Source organism: Rattus rattus, chromosome 5 (assembly GCF_011064425.1).
Source record: "Rattus rattus isolate New Zealand chromosome 5, Rrattus_CSIRO_v1, whole genome shotgun sequence".
NCBI lineage: Eukaryota > Metazoa > Chordata > Mammalia > Rodentia > Muridae > Rattus > Rattus rattus.
The window spans coordinates 140,060,905-140,080,346 of NC_046158.1; the positions used below are offsets into that span (position 1 = coordinate 140,060,905).

General features: G+C 46.5%; 1 protein-coding gene across 3 annotated transcripts in view; it reads right to left on the reverse strand.

The window, feature by feature from the left end:
- Positions 1 to 17: 17 nt before the first annotated feature.
- The window catches only part of Zhx3 (zinc fingers and homeoboxes 3), a 102,824-nt gene continuing 83,399 nt past the window's right edge, over positions 18 to 19,442 (reverse strand). For 2 of the 3 annotated variants that reach the window (XM_032904666.1, XM_032904667.1), the window contains exon 3: positions 15,374 to 18,710. In XM_032904666.1, coding sequence (XP_032760557.1) covers positions 15,511 to 18,573 — 3,063 coding nt within the window. In that variant the 5' untranslated portion in view covers positions 18,574 to 18,710 and the 3' untranslated portion in view covers positions 15,374 to 15,510. Of the gene's footprint in view, positions 5,717 to 15,373; positions 18,711 to 19,442 lie in introns of those variants that run through there. The other variant, XM_032904668.1, reaches the window with a different exon arrangement.

The window sequence follows — 19,442 nt, forward strand, 5'->3', positions numbered from 1 at the left end:
CACACAAAGTCAGCAGATAAGTGTCTACATTTTTATTTAGGAACAGTTAAAAGATTGGAAGTACCACTGAGGCCCATTCAAACTACACAAGCAGTTTTGTCCCTCATCCCATCCCTTATCCAAATTTGCAGATACAAAAATCTACGAAATGTGCAATTTGCATCTTGGAAATAGCAGCATCCCCATGGGGGACCTTAGGAGGCCCGGAGACTCAGCCTGGAGGTCATCCTCGCACCTCTCACAACACACACAGCCCACACCAAAAGCAAAGGCCATCTTTCTGTTCAAATGTTTGCCAGGGTGAATGATTCTTACACTCCAGCAGGTGTGGTCCATGCCTGTAACTCAGTGCTTGGGAGGTAGAGGCAGGGAGAGCACCCAAGTCTGAGGCCAGCTTGGTCTACAGTAAGCAGACCATTCAGGTGGGAGGCCAGCCAGGGCCACACAGGAAATACCCTCTCTACAAAGTCCATGTGACAGAATATGCTGTTTCTTAGTTTGCCTTCACAGCTGGCCGCAGTAGCAGGTAACCCTCACTTAGCACCAGGACAGTCGCTTCAGCTGTTTCTGGGAGACAGGAAGCACACCAAAGGCAGACTGTTCAAATCACCCCCAGTCACACTTCTCAGCAGTCAGGCCCCCTGAAAACAAAGCCAAGCCATCCACACTGAGATCAGAACACAGAGCAGGTGCTGGGGACCAGGAACCGAGAAGCAAGGACACTGCAGGCCCTTGGCTGCCTCCCCAATTCCCCAAGGCTATGTCAGGACAACTCAAAGAACAATAGTCCACGGGGGCCAAGCGCTCGGCTGTTTTCTCTGTTTAATAACAATTATGACACAGCCTGACCTTCCTGGCAGAGCTAAACAAAGCCAGCTACTCAGAACCATGAGAGACCCGTGCCCTGAGTGACCATTGGCCCACCCGATTTCACAGAGCGACCTAACTCATGCTGGAACCCTGCTGAGGAATGGCTGTTAATTCTCACTGCAGCCAACCTTCTCACATGGGGCTACAAGAACGGGACCAAGCTGTGTGGACAGGGGCTAGGAACAAGATCTCTCTTAAGCACAAACTGCATGTTAACTGGGACCACGTAAGAGACTTATGCCTCCTGGACTCTTCTGGGACTTGTTGAGAAGAACAGCACTGCAGCTCTTTTTATAGTCAGTGTCTGAGCAGGCTTAATCCTAGGCATTTCACCTTCAACTGAATCACCTACTTTCCATGGAAGGGAACACGTCAAAAGGCATAGATCAAAAAAAAGCTACTACCATGCAGGCACCCATGTATGGGCACATCCTGCCAGCCTCTTGACAAAACAGGCAGGTAAATGTGCAGGCCCCTCTCAGGTGTCCTGACTTGCCATCTGCCCACCCTTGTAAACAGCAGGAAGACACCATGTAGGAAACAGTCCCTGCCAAATAGCTATTCTCCCTCTGTTCTGCCTGGTTCCTGCCAGAGTAGCAGCAAGGTCTGTCTCGAGGAGGACAGAGACGACAGAGTAGTGACTACACTGAATCTGGTCAGTTCCTTCAGAAACCGAAGGCCGAGGAAGCGGGTGCCTACCTCTTCTTGTAGCAACCAGTCTGCCTAAGTCTGTAGAAGCCAGCCCACGTGTACTCTGGATTTACATCCCTGCTCCAAACTTTAGGGAGTTGGGAAGAGATGTTCCTGCTAGGCCCTAGACTAGAAAAACCTGTCTTGGTTTTCCAGTCTGGAGGTCCAGGTTCCTAGGACTGCTGGCTAGTGTTGACAAACACTCAGGAAGCCCCACAAAGCAGGCTCAGTCCTAGGACCACTCACCCTCTGAACTGCTTTTACTCCACAACTAAGTACAGGTTCCGGACTCTTGAGTACATTTGGGCTTGCCACTACCTAGATGCCAGCCTGGCCACTAGGGAACAGAGACTCCGGCAGAAATAGACTCTGAGGACTCAATTCCTTCTAGATTTCTAGCTAGTAAGCCAGTAAGTAGCAATGTCAGCAGCAGGCAGTACTGTATCAGCTCTGTCATTACTCGATCAGAACTAAACCCAGGCATTCCACTGAAGACCGCTCAACAGCCTTATGAGCCTGCAGTATATATAGGAATTTGTAACTTTCCTGCTCCACTGTAAGGCAGAAGGAACTGCAGTGTGGAAATTCAGGTTGAAGTCTCAGGAAGACATGGGCTTAGAAAGGCCTGTGGGCTTCGGTGCTATATAAAACATGGAAATCACCTCATAAAGGGCTGGGCAGGATAGTGGTGAACAGTGTGCTCTTAAGGGAGAAGAGGAAGCTAAATCAGGGATCCAAAGAGAAGGCTGGTATAAGAAAAACCAGGTAGCATGCCAAAATTTGGCCAGGATGAGTTGACCAAAGACCTTTGTGTATCTAGAAGACTCCTGCAGAAAACTGAGCCTTGCAAATGAATGTGATATAAGTTCACCTGCAAAGTGGCTTTAGGGAAAACACAAATTCTAAGTTTTGTTTTAGGATATTCTTGGCTGGTTTTCCAGAAAGTTCCTTTATACATGTGGGCTGTGACAGTGGAACTGACTGAGCTGCTCCAATCTGAGGATTTTGGTCCCTGTGGAGACTAGGAAGACAAAAGGCAATGGCTCAAGACAGGGACAGCTCAACACTCACCTGGAGGACAACATCAGTCTCCAATCAGAAAGGTTGCTCCCCCACCCCTGTCCTCCACACAAGGTGGCTGCTGTGTTACAGATGTCCTAGGGCCAGCAGGGAGGAGGGGACACAGGTGTGACATAGCTACTGACAGAACAAGTAAAATCTGAGAGCCATCTGGGTCTGGAGAGTGCTTTCTGGTAGCACATACCCAAGGCTGGCTGGGGACAGCGTGGAGGATACAGGTAGCTGCCTACCAGCTCCCACCCAACTCTCCTTGTTCTTAAAGAGGGAAGGGTGCCCTTGGGCTAAGGTACTTTGTTCACCTGTAAGCCACCGTCACTCAGCCAAGAGAAAAGTGCAAGGACAGTCACTAATAGACCTCAAAGTCATCTAGGGAAAGGAATCCCAAAACTAACACACCCACCTCCCAAAAGAAAAATCTCTGATCAAAAAATTACAAGTAATATGCAAAGCTTACGTATAAGTTTAGGTTTCTGTTAGAATTGGTTCTGGTTTATAACTGAACTGACAAACATATGTGAGTAGAAAAAAATTAACATAAGACCAGCAACAAAGAACACTTAGAATGTACTGCCTCTGGTAAATCCAAGTGAGTGCAGAGGATGGGCAAGGCTCACCCCTCACGAAGCACACCTTTCGAGGAGTAGCACATTCCACCTCATTCAGCAACCAGACTTCTACTGAAGACACAGAACAACTTGAGCTTCCAACTGTACAAGGCCACTGTGATGTCACCCCAACTCCTCTATCCGTGCACTCATGCTTGGTATCCAAAGCCCTTCCCTGAAGTGCCTACTCCGTGACTGCCTCCCTCACCATTACCTGTCAAACAAGGGCCAAGTCATGGTTTCCCTTACCCATCCAAGAGCAAAGGAAGCAAGGTGCATTTAGTCTAATGCACTCCTTACCTGGACAATCTTGCCATTACCAGCTCTGAGAAAGATGTGGTGGGGCCAGTGTTACTGCAACTTCCCATCCAGAAGACTGACTAGTGCCTGAGACTAGGCTCCCTGTGTCCTGCATAATGTCCCCCAAGTAACTTAATGTTTCTGTTCCATGTAAATTGTTCAGACATTGTTATGAGTCTACCATTCGGCCAGTGCAGCAGGGCTCTGGAGGTGAGGCCCAGCAGGCACACCTCCACTCAAGTGACATACAAATGCTTTCTTAGGAGATGGCTTCCTCTGCGGCTCCCGCTGACAAGTGACTGTCCTCTCCTCACACACAGACTACTCCCCCTAGGGCATCCACATGAAGCTCAAGAGTACATAAGAAGTATAGTTTTATGAATAAAGTATCAAATAAGTATGTATCCTGCATATATGGTATATAAATCTTCACATACACAAACACTAAAGGAAAACTTTCAGGCATCTGTTCTCTGAAGGAAAACAATCACTCACCATTCATTCTTTCCAACTCCTCAAGGTTTGGGGTCAAATAGCTTCCCTCCCCAAACAGAAAGGATACAAAAATAGGCTGCAAAACTTGCCAAGTAGTCAAAAACAAAACAAAACAAAACACCTCAATCTAAGACAAATGTGAGACCATCCCTATGGGGACAGGAAGAGCAGGAGAAACATAATAGTTCCAGGACCCTGGGTTACAAAGAAAGCCCTCTTTCCTAAAAGGCTGAAGGCCTCCATCATCCTTAAACTATTCCCCTCCCCTGGGAGGGGGAGGGAGAACACCTAGAAGTTGACCACTGCCTTCTTAGTCAAAGCTCTCATCCTCCTAATGGAGTCTCCAAAAGGTAAGTGGGGCCATGGGTGACATAGCCTGTTTGTCCTTTCCTTCCCCTGCCCTGCTTTGCCTACTGCTCTCAGAGAAGCCAGTCTAGGAGAGCCTGGGGCTTTAAGGTTTAGTACAGCTCCCTAAGCAAGTTTTCCATTGTTTCAAAGGCACCATTTCTTGTGATTTTAATTAAAAAGACACGAGGCTTAGGCAAAAGTAGATAGAGTACTTGTTTCTCAGGCTGGGAATATACATGTGGAACTTTAAAAATGTCCTCATGGGGATCTGTCCAGGGATGCCCAGCACCTCTGGATCATGAAACCAGTAGCTGGCCAGGCCCTTGGCGTGTGACAAAGGCATTTTGCCAAAACTGTCACCTGCAGGCCTTTGTGCTCAAGACCACTGAGAGCTCTAGTCACTTCAACTCTCCGAAGCCCTTCAGCCTCATTCTTCCTACCAGCCACCATGTACTTCCTTCTGACCTGCAGGAGGCATTGAGCACTGTGGTGGCCAAAACCACAGTAGCTGGCTCTACTTTGACCGCTTTCCTTTTGTTCTAACGGAGTTTGACTTGAAGGGAGCATACAGGCCAGTAGATTGGGCTTTACAATGGTTTCTTTAGTTGATCTGATAATGGAGAAGTTGGTCCATGATTCAAACTCCATAAAAAGCAGAGTTACAGTTAACTAGAGAGAGGTTAGCATCCAATGGTGAAGCCACAGCTTGGCTGTGTTCAGAACCTAGGGTAACGGTGGGTTCTGTGTCAATCAGAACACAAGACAAGCCTGGCACAAAGTGTGGCTTGCCTCCACTCAGTGACGCAGAGATCTCTTCCAACAGTCTGTTCCCTTGAGAAGACAAGTAGGGTCAGGCCTGATGCAGTTCTGAGCATGCCTGCGACTCCCACTGCGCAGAGGATGAGGGTCCCTGTGGCCTCAGCTTCCCAGAGAACAGACATGGCATTGTCAGAGCTGTACTGCTTTGGTAGCCCGAGTTCCTATGTATTGAGAATGTCTGTGGTAGGATGCTTTATTAACTGTGTATGCTAACAATGTGATTCTGAGTCTAGGTATATGTAATCTGAACGGTTTGTCCTTGGGAGGCCAAGGAAAGGTCCCGCACTGTGGGAGGATAGGCTGATGAGAAACCATAGCTACTTGCTTAGAAGTGTCAGGCAGAGGGTGGTTGGGGTGGCGGCAGGTTCTGGGCTCAGCGAGGCTCCAGAGGCTCTCCTGGTGCCTGGCAGCTGGCCATCAAGATGATGTGTGGCAGGTTTGTCCACATGGCAGACAGCATCCCAGACTGGCCGGTCCTTCACAGTAATCAGATCAAATTCAGTCTGTTTCTGAGGAGAGAACACATACCTGTCACGCCATGGAAGCTACAACATGTACAGTCCCCAGGGATGCCCAGTCTTCACTACCCTGGGCTGGTGGTATCACTGGTGTTGGGGACTCCTTAAATCCATGAGGAATGCCATGACACTGTCCCCTCCAGCCTGAGGGGAGGTGAAAGAGCAGAGCATGGGTTAAGGACAGGATGCTCAACTGGACAAGACCTTCAGACTTCTTGGCCTCCTGTCACTTACCTAGCCCATCACCTTGGCCTCTGACCCCTGAGGCCCGATAACCCTGTGTTCTACAGCCCTGCCTCCTGCCCCTCAAGCCCTGAGCTCTGATCTCTCATGATTACCTTGCAGGTTGGAAGTCAAGGTCAGGGCAGCTGATCACAGGCTCTTACCCCATGTATACAGACAGCCTTTCCATTGAGGCTGGCTGGAGAGCATGAGAAGCCATGGCACAGATAACAGACAAGCCTTGGAGGCCAGGCTACCACAAGGGTTTGGCTACCCCTGCCACTCCGTTCTTCCATGCCTGTTACACCCACACATCACATCGCCAGTTTAAAAATGTCATACACGTAACACAAAATTTCTCATTACAGCCATACTAAGTATGTCTCAGTAGTATTATGTACATTTTTGTTATGAGCCAACACCCTAAACAGAAGTCCTGTATCTATTATATAACTGCCAATTCTTCTCTCAGGAGCATAGAGTCTACCTTCAATACCTGTACATTTGTTAGACTTCATAAAAGTAGAAACATACAATATTTGTCTTAATATTTTCAAGTTCCATCATGTGCAGTGTATCAGAATTTTATTCCTTTTTATAACTGAATAATATTCTATTGTATATGTATATCTATGTGTGTGTGCCTGTATGTCTGTATGCATATATATATGTATATATATACACACATACATATATGTATATGGCACATTTATTCATTCCTGTGTTGTTAATAGATACAGGTCATTTCCTTCTTTGAGACTTGTGAACTCTAATGCTTTGAACACTCATGAACACAATGTCAGTCCAGGCCCTCTTTTCAGTGCTAGGAGTGATACTTCTGGATTGGATGAGAAGCCTGTGTTCGGTTTCTTGAGACCTGCTGAAAAGTTTTCCAAGGTTTAAGCCCTTTACATCACAGCAGCAGTGTGCCAGGGAGCCGGTTCTCCCACCTCCTTAACAATGCTTCTGACTCTGTCTGTGCACATGCTAACCACAGCTGATTTAAGTGTGAGAATCTCATTGCAGACTCTCATTTCCCTAAAAAGTAAAGACCTTAGTCATCTTAACAATTTTTTATCTTTTAAAAAATGATTTTGTGTCTATGGATGTTTTGCCTGTACGTATGTCTGTGTATTTGTATGTATGTCTGTGATTACATGTGGTGCTTGGCCCCATGGAGGCCAGAAGACAGCATTAGATCTCCTGGGACTGGAGTTGCAAATGGTTGTGAGCTGCCATGGTGGGTACTGGGAACTGAACCCAGGTCCTCTGTAGGAGCAGCCAGTGCTCTCAACTGCTGCGCCATCTCTCCAGCCCAGGGTGTGGTCATCTTTGCATGAGCTTGGAACTCTTGTTAGCTTTCCCTCCTTAGGAGAAACGGCTAGTTAGATAGCTTATCCATTTTTAATTGGCATGTTGTTGATATATATTTCTATGTATTCTGAATATTAATTTTTATCAGAAGCACGATTTTCAGGAATTTTCTCTCATCTGTCCTTTTACTCTCTTGAGCAATGGTTCTCAGCCTTCCTAATGCTGCAACCCTTCAATACAGTTCCACATGTTGCAGTGACCCCCAACCATAAAATTATGTTGCTGCTACTCCATAACTGTGGTTTTGGTACTGTTATGAATCATAATGTAAATATCTGATGTGCAGAAAATCTGATAATTGACCCCTGTGAAAGGGTCATTTGACCCATTAAAGGGGTTGCAACCTATAGGTTGAGATCCTCTAGAGAATGTCATTTAATGCACAAAAGGTTTTTACCTTCTTTTTTATTTAAAGTTAGGGCTTCATTATGTACACCAGGCTGGCTTGAAACTTAGTCCTCCCACCTCAGCTTCTTGAACGTTGAGATTACAGGAATGTGCCATCATTCTGGGCTCAATATTTTAAAATCTTGGTTTGGTTTTTTTTTTTTTTTAAATCAGTTTGGTGTTTTGAGATAGGGTCTTACTATGCATCTCAGGCTAGCCTGGAATTCATAATCTTGTCTCTACTCCCTAAGTGCTGGATTAGAGATTCAAGCCACCATGCCCAGCTCAAAGCTTTTAAATATTGATGCTGACCAATTTATTTTTTGTTGTCTATGCTTTTGCTATTATAACAACAGCTGAACCCAAGGTCTGAACAGTTTTCATTGGTATTTGTGTGTGTGTGTTTTATCGCTCTTGCTTGGCTGATCCATTTATCTCTGTTATGTCTAATTAGTTCATAGTATTTTCCTTTTTCCTAAGCTGGCCTGGAACTGGCCATGAAGCCTGGTCTAGCCTCAAATTTGCAGTAGTCCCTCACCTCCATCTCCCAAGTGCTAGGATCAGAGGCATGAGCTACCACATTGATTAAGTTTACGTTGTTTTTAAAGCCTTTTGTTTCCTTGTTATCTTCTGTCTCATTTGTTTGGTTTTTGTGTTGAGAATTTCTCACTATGTCAAGGCTGGTCTTGAACTTGTCAAGGGATCCTCTCGTCTTAGGCTTCCTATAGGCATATGCCACCATATTTGGCTTCTGTATGTTTTTATGTCTACTATTGAAAGTAGACTATTAAAGTCTCTAAGTATTTTTGAATATTTTCCTTTTAATTCTGTATTTTTACTTTATGTTCTTTTGGACCCAAGTGAGTATATGTTAATAACTACTAAATCTTGTACTGGACCTTTTACCAAAATATAACATTGTTATCTGTCATAAATGTTTTATTCCAAGTTAATTGATTTGGCCTCACCATAATAAAGCCATATTAGCTTTCTCTATACGTATTCTTTGTATGGCATATCTGAGGCAGGGAAGCATAGGAGATGGTTTGGTTTGGAACCCCATTTGGTGTCAGTTTTGCACATATACGCATACATACCCTTCTTGTAGTAGTGCACTCAGCAGCCTAGTTCCTTCATCTGCATGTGCTGTGCACACATACTCTTTTCCATATACTCCCATCTCTGCCCCTAGTACCAATCAAATGAAGACAGTTGTTTCAAGTCTTCTCAGCTTATCTGAGTATGAGAGTAGAAGGGTTCAAATGGTTTGGGGTGCATGGGATATAAAATAAAGCTATGTCTTTTAGTAATCTCTTATGGAAAATCCCCATGTGCCCTCTCATGTCTCTGCATAATTGGGTGGGCTTATGATTGAAGTCAGATGCAGTATGGGGAGGACATACCAAGTGGAGGAAACGATTATATAACCTATCAAAACGAGAACCACCTAAGTGGTTCCTCTGATTTAGTAGCCAGCCTCCTCCCTTTCTCTTGAACCCATAGAGAAGGCCTGGAACAAAGGGCTCTTTGTTTTCATTCATGTGACCCACTGTCAATCATGAGGAGTTAGCTTGTTGCCTCTCTACATCTGTGTGACCCCTGATTTTCAGGGGTTTTTGGATAAGAGACTAAGAACTAAGCAGGGTGGTAGTGGTGCACACCTTTAATTCTAGCATTTGGGAGGCAGAGGCAGGCAGATCTCTGAATTTGAGGGTCAGCCTGGTCTATAGAGTGAGTTCTGGAACAACCAATGCTACATAGAGAAACCCTGTCTTGAAAAAACCGCACTCGCACACACACACACACACACACACACACACACACACACACACACACACACACGCAGAGAGAGAGACAGAGACAGAGAGACAGAACCTGAAACATCTCAGTAAAGACTCCAGCAACTGGTAATTTTCTTTGTGTCCTTCACCTTTGACATTTTTGTGTCCCTGTATTTAACGTGAATCCTTACAGACAGTAAATAGATGGTTCCTGTATGATTTTGGTCCAATATTGCAATCTTTGTCTTTGGAACAACTTAATCCACTGACGTTGTATGTGATCACTGATAAAGGAGGAGTGTTCCTGCTACCTAGCTATCTTTTCTGTCGTAGTTTTTATTTGTAAACCCTCCCTTACTGCCTCTTTGGATATTCGCTTTTCTCAGCGTGCTTAGTTTGTCTCCTTTATATGCATGATTAGCACTGTAAACTTGAAGTGATCCAACCTGAAAACCGCTGGCTTTCCGTGTTACTTAGACCCAACCATGCTGTTTACTGCAGATTCATCTTCCTGTTGGATTAACACAGATTATACTTTTCATGAAGTTTGCATTTTAAGTCATACAGGAATGATAGAAAAATTACGAATTAAAAGTATAATGACACTGGTATCATATTTACCTATAAAATCATCATATAGTTATTTTTCTTGTGGGTTCAAATCACCATTCAGTATCATTTCACTTCTGCACAAAGGCATCTTGGTGGCATCTCCAGTAGGAAAGCTTACATCAGTAACGAACGTTAACTTTTGTTCATCTGGAACTGACTGAACTGCTTTCCTTTTCCAGTACTTCAGATGGATCCTTCCTCAACCACTAACCTTATTGAGGGTCCCTTACATGATGAGCTGTTTCCTCTAAATTTACCCTGGTTTGAGTTCACTAAATTGCTTGGAATGGGAATGTTCATGGCCTTTCATCTAATTTGAAAAGTTTTCTGTCATTAGTCTTTCTGTCTTTCTCCTAGAATTCCTACAACCCAGATGTCCTCCATGTCTATCTATGTCCCCCAGGCCCCTTTAGTTTCTATTTATTCTCGTTGTTTTCTGTGCCTCTGGGTCATCTCTTCACATCCTCTGATCCTCCATCTTGTTCAGATGTTGCTCAGCCTCTAACAAACTTGTCTGGGGTTGCAGTGTTTGTCTGGGGTTGCACTGTTTGTCTGGGGTTGCACTGTTTGTCTGGGGTTGCACTGTTTGTCTGGGGTTGCACTGTTTGTCTGGGGTTGCACTGTTTGTCTGGGGTTGCACTGTTTGTCTGGGGTTGCACTGTTTGTCTGGGGTTGCACTGTTTGTCTGGGGTTGCACTTTGTCTGGGGTTGCACTGTTTGTCTGGGGTTGCACTGTTTGTCTGGGGTTGCACTGTTTGGCTCTGGAGTGCTCTGTTGTTATAGTTGGTACCTCGTCAGCTAACATTGTCATTGCAATGATGCACTTTCTCCCTGATTTCTCCTCATTCTTCCCATGCTTTCCTGCATTTCACTGAGCAGACTGAAGGCAGATCTAAGACCTTTAACCAATGATCTTTATCCAATCACTGCCTAGACTTCAAGGGAAGTTATGTGTCAAACTTTTGTTTTTTTTTTCTGAGAATGGACATACTTTAAGTTTCTTTTTTCTGTTTTGTAATTTTCTATTGAAAACTGGACCTTCTAAGTATGGTATGTGGTAACTCAAAATGTAATTCTCTTTGCTTCCAGAATTGGTAAGTTTTGCTCAGTGAGGGCTGGAGTCATCTGGTTTGAGATTTTTTTCAAACTTCCTGTCAAGTGTGCACTCTTCATATGTGGGGTCATTGAAGTTTCTGCTGGGTTGTCTCTGTGGGAACATAAGATTCTTTAAATGTCTGGTTTGCTAAAAGGGGGGAATGAGTGCTCTCTTTAAATACCTAGTGACTAAGAAGATGCTTCAGCCCACGGGGTTGGGAACAATGACTGGCCTCTATGATGGCAAAAATGCAGCAAGCTCCAAGTTTTAGAAGACAAAGTCATTACTGCCCACTGGCAAAAATAAGCCACACCAGCAACCTGGGCCATAGTTCCCATGGCTGCCTGCTGTGTGGAAAGAGGACTGCTGCACAGAAAACAAATTTACCGAACTAGGTAAGCCTCTCCATGCTCACTTCCGGATGCTGTGAATGTTCAGCTGGATGCTTCGCTATTTTTTCTCTTAGGTGGTTTTTTGTTTTGGTGAGGGTGAGCTCTGTCTTACTCTGCCATGTTTGTAACATCACCCTGTAATCATTCTTATCTCTGTTTGGCGTGACATCCTGGCTTACTGGCCATCACATAAAGGGGAGAAACAATGTATTTTGTACTGGAATAGGGTCAAACCAGACATTAAAAAGCTGTTTCTTATACCTTCATTACCCCAGGATGTCACAAGTCACCCCAAGTAGCATTCTGAGGACTGAGGAAATGGCTCAGTTGGTAAAGTACCTGCCACGCCAGCATAAGGACCTGAGTTCAGATCCTCAGAAACCATGTAAAAAGCAGGCATTGTGGCCTGCTCCCGTAATCACAACCCTGAGGCGTTTTAAGGGAAATTCCATGCATGTCTGGATAATGCTGTTCCTCAAAGCCGTGCTTATTAAACAAAACCCCAAGGCCAAGTGTGAGATAATGCCTCATGGGTTGTTGGTCACAGGGCCAGAGGTGTGCACAAATAACACAAGCCACAGCTGGTTGATAACACCCTGTTACTGAAGACACCATAGACCTTGATTGCAAAGTATAGAGGTCAAATTGGAACTGAGCTGGAAGCTTTTTCTACGCTGGCCAGCTTCCACAGCGTTGGAAGATGCTCTATATACTGCTGAAGGAGAAAAGGCACCAACTGTCTGAAGTAGCTGTGAATCCTACAAACTACAATACCCATCTGTAAGGCAAGATGTGCTCACTAATGCAATAGTGACATAACTGTTCTATGTGTAAACAAATGCTTTCTCATGGAAAGAGAACTCTTGTTCAGTAAAAACTCATGGCTAAGTAAATCTTAGGCCCTAAGGGAAACTTGTTAGTATTTTTAGTTAGACTGTCATGGCGATGAGATGCCAATCAAATGACGGCTCAGGGGCTAAGAATAAGTTGTTGTTTATGTTCTAGACTCTAAAGCTCAGGGATCATCATTAAAGAGAGGGTAGAAAGGGTAGAAGAGCAGGGTACAAGGGCTGTGAAATGATCAGTGCAGAAATGACTTCACAGCAGCTGTCTTTAATTGGTTTAAGACTGGGCCTAGGAGGCTGGAGAGATGGCCCAGCAGTTAACAACACAATACCTTTGCAGAGGACCCAAGTTTAGTTCTCAGCACCTACAAGGTAGCAAACATGACCTGTAACTCTGTGACAATCTGTAGCTCTAGTTCCAGAGGATCCAATGCCCTCTTCTGTCATCTAAGGGCATCAGGCATGCATGTGGTACACATACACATACAGGTAAAACATCAAAACACATAAAATTAAAATTAGTGTTTAAATGGGGGGAGGTCTGGGTTTATCAATAATCGTATATTGGGAAAGAGTTCACAGGACCCTGCTGAACTATTGGCTGCTGATGGATTCTGGAGAGGTAGCTGTGTGTCCACTGAGAAGTCACTAGGCTTGAATGGACAGTTCTAAGTCCATGGTTACATAGACGATCCTCTTTAAACTCAGTGAGTCACCAAAACAAAGGGGCAAGAATTTGGGACTGGGACTTGGAAGTAGAGTGTCATGATAGTCAGTACACTTTATAATGCATAAAATTATCAAAGGGCCAATTCAATAAAAGCTTTTTTTTAAAGTATAGAGACACACTCCAAGGGGGTGAGGACAGGAGTGTTGAAGAAGGTAGATCCCTGAAACTCACTGGTCAGCCAGTCTAGTCAGTGAAAAGAGCAATACAGGGGAGACAGCCAATGTGGACCTCTGGCTTCCATACTTAGATGCACATGCACACAGATCTATACACAGAAAGAAAGAAATTGGGAGGAGGAAAAAAGAGGGAAGGAGAGGGGAAGAAGAATAGATAAAACGCTACTGTGAGATACTGAAGCCATTCTTCCAATAGTGAATGAGTGCATAGAATTGGAGATGTCAGTGGCACTGTGCGTTCACGTGCCTGACTGGTGACCAGAGACTTGGGTTCCGCCGGGTATTTGCTCCCTGTTTGCTCTGCAGCGCTGAACTCCCCTTAGTGGTGGGCATGAGGCAGTAACTGTGGACTGGGGGATGGTTCAGTTAGTAAAGCACTTGCCTCATAAGCATAGGGCCTACGTTTACTGCCTAGAATCCATGTGCAAAGGCCAGGTATGGTGACACACACCTATATGCTCATGTATGCAAAGGCCAGGTATGGTGGCACACACCTATATGCTCATGTATGCAAAGGCCAGGTATGGTGACATATACTTATATGCTCATATATGCAAAGGCCAGGTATGGTGACACACACCTATATGCTCATGTATGCAAAGGCCAGGTATGGTGACACACTTATACGCTCATATATGCAAAGGCCGGTTATGGTGACACACTTAAACGCTCATATATGCAAAGGCCAGGTATGGTGACACACTTATACGCTCATATATGCAAAGGCCGGTTATGGTGACACACTTATACGCTCATATATGCAAAGGCCAGGTATGGTGACACACTTATACGCTCATATATCCAAAGGCCAGGTATGGTGACACACTTATATGCTCATACACTTATGCAGAGAAGGTGGAGACAGGTGGGTCCCTGGAGCTTGGTGGCCCACTAGCCTAATGGTCAAGCTCCAAGTCCCAGTTTGGGAAGTAAGTTGCATGGCTCCTGAGGAAAGATACCTGGGGGTTGACCTCTTGCCTTCTGCAGGCACGCACTCACCTGCATATACAGAGTCAGAGACTCAGAGGGAGGGGGAGGAGAAGGGCACACTCCTTCCATAAGTGCTCACTGGTGGCAGCCCTCCCCCCAACCATCATACATGGAAATCTCCTTTTCCTTTAGTAAGTGAAGCAACAGCCCAGCATTTCAAAACAGGTGTTGAAAGAAATTAAGAATATTTAGCAAAGGAATAAGCATTTTGTAGATTTTTTTTAGAGGTCTTCAGTAGAAAATAAGTGGGACAGGGAACTAGGATTTCCTAGGTCAAAGCAAACAACAATGTCCAGGCACTGTATACAAACAACACTGTGAGAAAGTGCCATTCGGTCTCAGGGTTAGCATGCTGTACTTGGTTAGAGCCCCGCACGGAAGCAGCAGGGACCACCTGCACAGCTGTCCAATCCCACAGACACTTGTAGTTGACTCCACCCTCTGTGACTCAGCTGGCCACACTATCATTTAGTGACCCAGACCTTCGGCTTCTGTGACACTCCTCTCTCCAGACTCTTGTTCTAGCTGCTCTGGGAGGGGCATTTCACCAGGAGACAAATGCAAAGAGACAGTGAAGAGTCTGCAACTCATGGACCAAAATTATAGAAAATCAAAATCTACTGAAGTGACGTGTTCACGGTTTCACCATCATGCCTTAAAATAATCAAGTGTTACTTCTGAATACCAAAATACCACCATCCTGAGAAACTAAAAAGCAACCTTAAGTGTTGAATTTCCTGTTTCTTAAAACAAGGTGATTTTCCATTATAATAAACATCTCTTCTCTATCAGGAAAAAACAATACAAACCTAAGACAAGATTTTGATTAGGAAAAAAAAAATGGAGTTGGAGAGACTGTCAGTTAAAAGGATTTGCTACTACTTAAAAAGACCCAGGCTTGATCCCCAGAACTTACACGGCAGGTCACAGGTCCAGGTGCGACTCGAGTTCCCGGGGATCTAATGCCCTCTTCCGACCTTTGTGAGCACCAGGCACGCACAAAATGAGACCATTGAACCAACCACTCTCTTTTGCTTGCCAGTCTGAGTTAAAGTTCTTCTGAAGTCCTAACCCTGTATCCACACAGATGCTATCTCTGGGACTCCTTAAGCAATGCTAAGAAATGGCTAGAAACACAGGAGTCCCTTTAAGTCCACGCTGTCCTCTCCCCTGCATGGATTTAAACCAAACACCACCATAAATAAAAAACAGAGGAACCCAAACCAGAAGTCCAGTTTTGAGCTTTTACTTCTATGGTTTCTACTGCCAGTTGTCCCTGGCATTTGCTCCTCTGCAGTTGGTCTGATTGCCAGCTAGTCTCAGAGGTACCTACTCTGTGACTGTACCCTCCCCTCAGACTCAGAGAAAGGCCGTGCACAGATCCCATGAGCCCCTTACCGAGCTGACGTCCGGACTGGGGACTTGAAGTGTCAAAGGGCTCTGAGCTGGCCTCAGGAGCACTTGGCTCCCATGCTTCACTGTTCTCAGGCAGCGCTGCACAGGCATCGCCCAGCACCTTGTCAACTGCCACGGACTCTCCGTGTCCAGGGCCCTGGTCCTCACTGCTTGTATCTGCCACAGCTCGGGTCTCTTCACCCATTTTCTCAGCAAACCACTGCTTGACCTGCTGGGCACTCATCTGGGTCTTCTCGCAGAGGGTCTGCAGGTCCTCCTCACACAGCATCTTGTGTGTCGTGTAATAATCTTGCAGCAGCTCTCGGTTGCCAGGGGCTATGACCAGCAAACCTGGCGGGAAGTTGCCCCTCTTATAGTCTTCGTACCACTTGAGCTGGCCGTTCTTAAGGGCATACCTGCTATCACCAAACCAGCGAACCACCTCCGGCCGGGGCAGCCCTGTCTGGGCCATGATGGAGTCGTAGTCCTGGTTGCTGGGCCACTGTGTCTGGACAAAGAGCTGCCGCAGCAAGTGGCGCTGCTGTGCAGTCTTCTTGTAGCTTACTCTGCTCGGCGGCTGCTCTACCGCCTTGTTCAAGCCATCATCCTCAGGCTCACAGACGCCCATCCCCATCCCCGGAAGCTCACTCTTGCCACTGGCTTCCGTGACCCGCAGGTTCTTGAGGTTGATTTTGATGGGGCTAACCTTCCGTTCTGCCAAGGTATGGCTAAAAAACATTTCCGAAGAGCCATTCTCACCAGGAGCCCTCAGCTCACTGGCCAGCTCTTCATCTCTACCCTCCTCCTCAGCACCCTCTGCCTCCTCCTGAGGCGCATGCCCATCAGCCTTCTTTGTCTCCTCCGCATTCCCCCTTTTCCGCCTCTCTGAGAACCAGCCATCAATTTCCCTTCGGGTCATTTTTGTTTCACTTCTTAGGCGGTCCAGCTCCTCCTCGGGGGGAAGTGGGTTTTGTGCAAAGCTGCTCTCCAGCACTCGCAGCTGCTCTGGGGCTCTCTCTTTGTATTTGGTTGGCGTGAAGTCTGGGGTCTGGTGCCAAGATTGTCGTTTGGTGGCAGGGTGACTCACTAGTGAGGTTGCTGTTGGGACACAGGTCACCTCTGGAACTTTAGACGGCAGGGGAAAGGGCACCTCTGGCACAGAGTCAATGAGAACAGAGCCATGCTCTCCAGGCACCATGGCCCTGGTGCCCTTCAGGTTCCGGCAGTGATATCTCCGGTCACTGAACCACTTCCGGACCTCTCTGGTGCTGAGGCCTGTGACTTTGGTCAGGTGCTCTACTTCACTCTGCCCGGGAAACTGGTTCCGGCAGAAGCTTCCTTTCAGAGCTGACAGCTGTTCATGAGACTTCTTATTTTTGTAGATGTTTGCATCAAGGAAAGCTTGGGAAGTTATGCTGGGGCACGCTGTGAGGAGTGACTGGGCTGCATTGACGACCTTCACAGCGGACGTTGTATTTGAACACACAGTGTTAATGGGTGCCACAGTTGGCTTGGGAACAGATGCAGTTGTCAGGGGGAGAGACGAGCTTGATGCTTGCAGCCCATTGGCCATCAATGGTTGAGTGACCAACAGGCCCCCTGCTGTGCCCTCAGGCTGTCCCACAGCATGACCTGGGAGAGCAGCCTGGATGAGGTGCTGGACATTGCCAGCACTGGCAACAAGTGGTGTGTTTAGAACTGTGATTGTGGGCTGAGGCACAGACTGGATGACTGTATTGAACATCTTTTTCCTGGCATCTTCGATCTCCTCAGGAGACCAGCTGATTCCCTGCTTCAGTCTCTGGGCTGTGAACCAGATTTTAAGCTGTTCTTCTGGATATTTGGTCACCACAGTCAAGTAGCAGAGCTCAGCTTTGGTTGGGTAGGGGAATTTGTGGAAGGAGTTCTTCAGAAAACTGTTGGAGTCCATGGCTGCATTGTATGTCGGGATGCTGCTCAGGGGGATCATGACTTTTGGAAGGGCCTTGGATGTGGGCAGGGGTTGGTGGGGATGGTGCTGGGGATGTACTGTGGGCTGCTGGAGGGAGAGGAACTGTGCTATGCCAGCTGGCAATACGGGCACTGTTCCTATCAGGGGCCCATTGGCAGTATGAGGGGGTTTTGTGGAATTAGCAGATGCCTGACTGACTGGAGCGGCCCCATTGATGAAAGTGTGGTCCCCCTCTTTACCCTCTGTCTCCCCGGCCAATGGCTTAGGCAAGGCCTCCCCGCCAGGCTGAGTAGGAGCGTTCTCTTTAAGCATATGGATTTTCTTGGCTTCAGCTTTGCCTTTCATTATCTTCATGATTGGAGTCTTGGTAATGATGATTTCAGTCCCTTCAGTAGACTCACCTGCTAGGACAGATGAGCTAGCATTCTCAGGGACACTCTGCTCCACCACCACATGATTGTCTGGCTTGGTCACATTCCACAGAAAGCTGGCTTCCCCTGAGTGACACTTGGCATTATGCAGGGACAGCCCTTCAGGGGTTTTTGCCAGGAAACTGCACCCTGTACATACAAAATGTGGGTCTTTATTAAAGTCCGTGTGTTCTGAGGTCATGTGTCCTACAAAGTGGGTCACATCCTGGGACCTGAAGTCACACTCCTTACAGGAATATACATAGCCATCCAAAGTGCTCCGGTGCCCATTTGCCAGGGCAGAGCCATCAGTGCTGCTGGGGTTTGGGGCTGCCTCACTGCTGGCTTCAGGGGCCTCTGAGGGAAGGTCCTGCTGGGGACCTTCAGGTAGAGGTTCCACAGGCTGAGCCTCTGTGCTGGCACCCGGCAGCACCACGGTCTTAACCGGGATCATGCATGGGGTAGTGGACTTCCTCTTGCTGGCCATGGTGACAATCACTTCAGGTAAGCAGCAGGCAAGAAAGCCTTGCAGTACAAATCCCAGCTATTCCATGAGGGCCCGGGAGGCACTTCTAAGGACAGTTTTATCAGTTATTCGCAGAAAGCCACTTTTCCTTATTAAGCCTGGGGAGAAAGAGAAAAAATATGATGAAGATCTTGCGGTCTCTGACTCTGCCGTTTCCAGTCCCTAAGCACAGACCCACCGCTTACTTTCTACCGTGCGATCGTTGAAGCTGCTGTGCCTCTGTGCTGTGAATGTTAAGGCAGGCGCTCCTTGGTCGTTGTCCTGAGATGCTCTGCACCATTTGATATGTTTAAATTATACAGTTTTTCTTTGTTTATCTCCCTATATCTTTGCATTAAGTAACTTAGCTTATAGTCAAGAAAGAGGGAGGGAAGGAAAACCATCCTTTTGAGCCTAAAACTTAATTCTAACCAGTTTAGACTGAGAACAAAAGACCCAGTGTAATTCCTGTTTAAACATTTGGATCGACAAGGGCTTTTCTTTTCACAGTCTTCCCACACACAAGAACATGACAAAGCCTCTGTCTCCTTCAAACCAGGCCCAGAGACCAAGTCAGTTTCAGTGTGGAAGCAGGCAGGGTGTGTGAGAGCCACGCCTGCCTTTCCTGCTTGTTGTCCTACTGCATGTATTCCCAACAATGGGAAAGCCGTAGCCCCTTCCTGTGCCCATGACACTGTCACACAGGTAAGCCAAGGATCAGAGGGCGCCCACCAACCCAGGTGAGTCAGCAGCTCCGTGTGAGGTCCCATCTTGGACTCGCAGAGCTCTTCACACGCTTGTCCGGCACTTGCTTGCTACTTTTCATTTTTATCTCTGTTCACACATTTTCT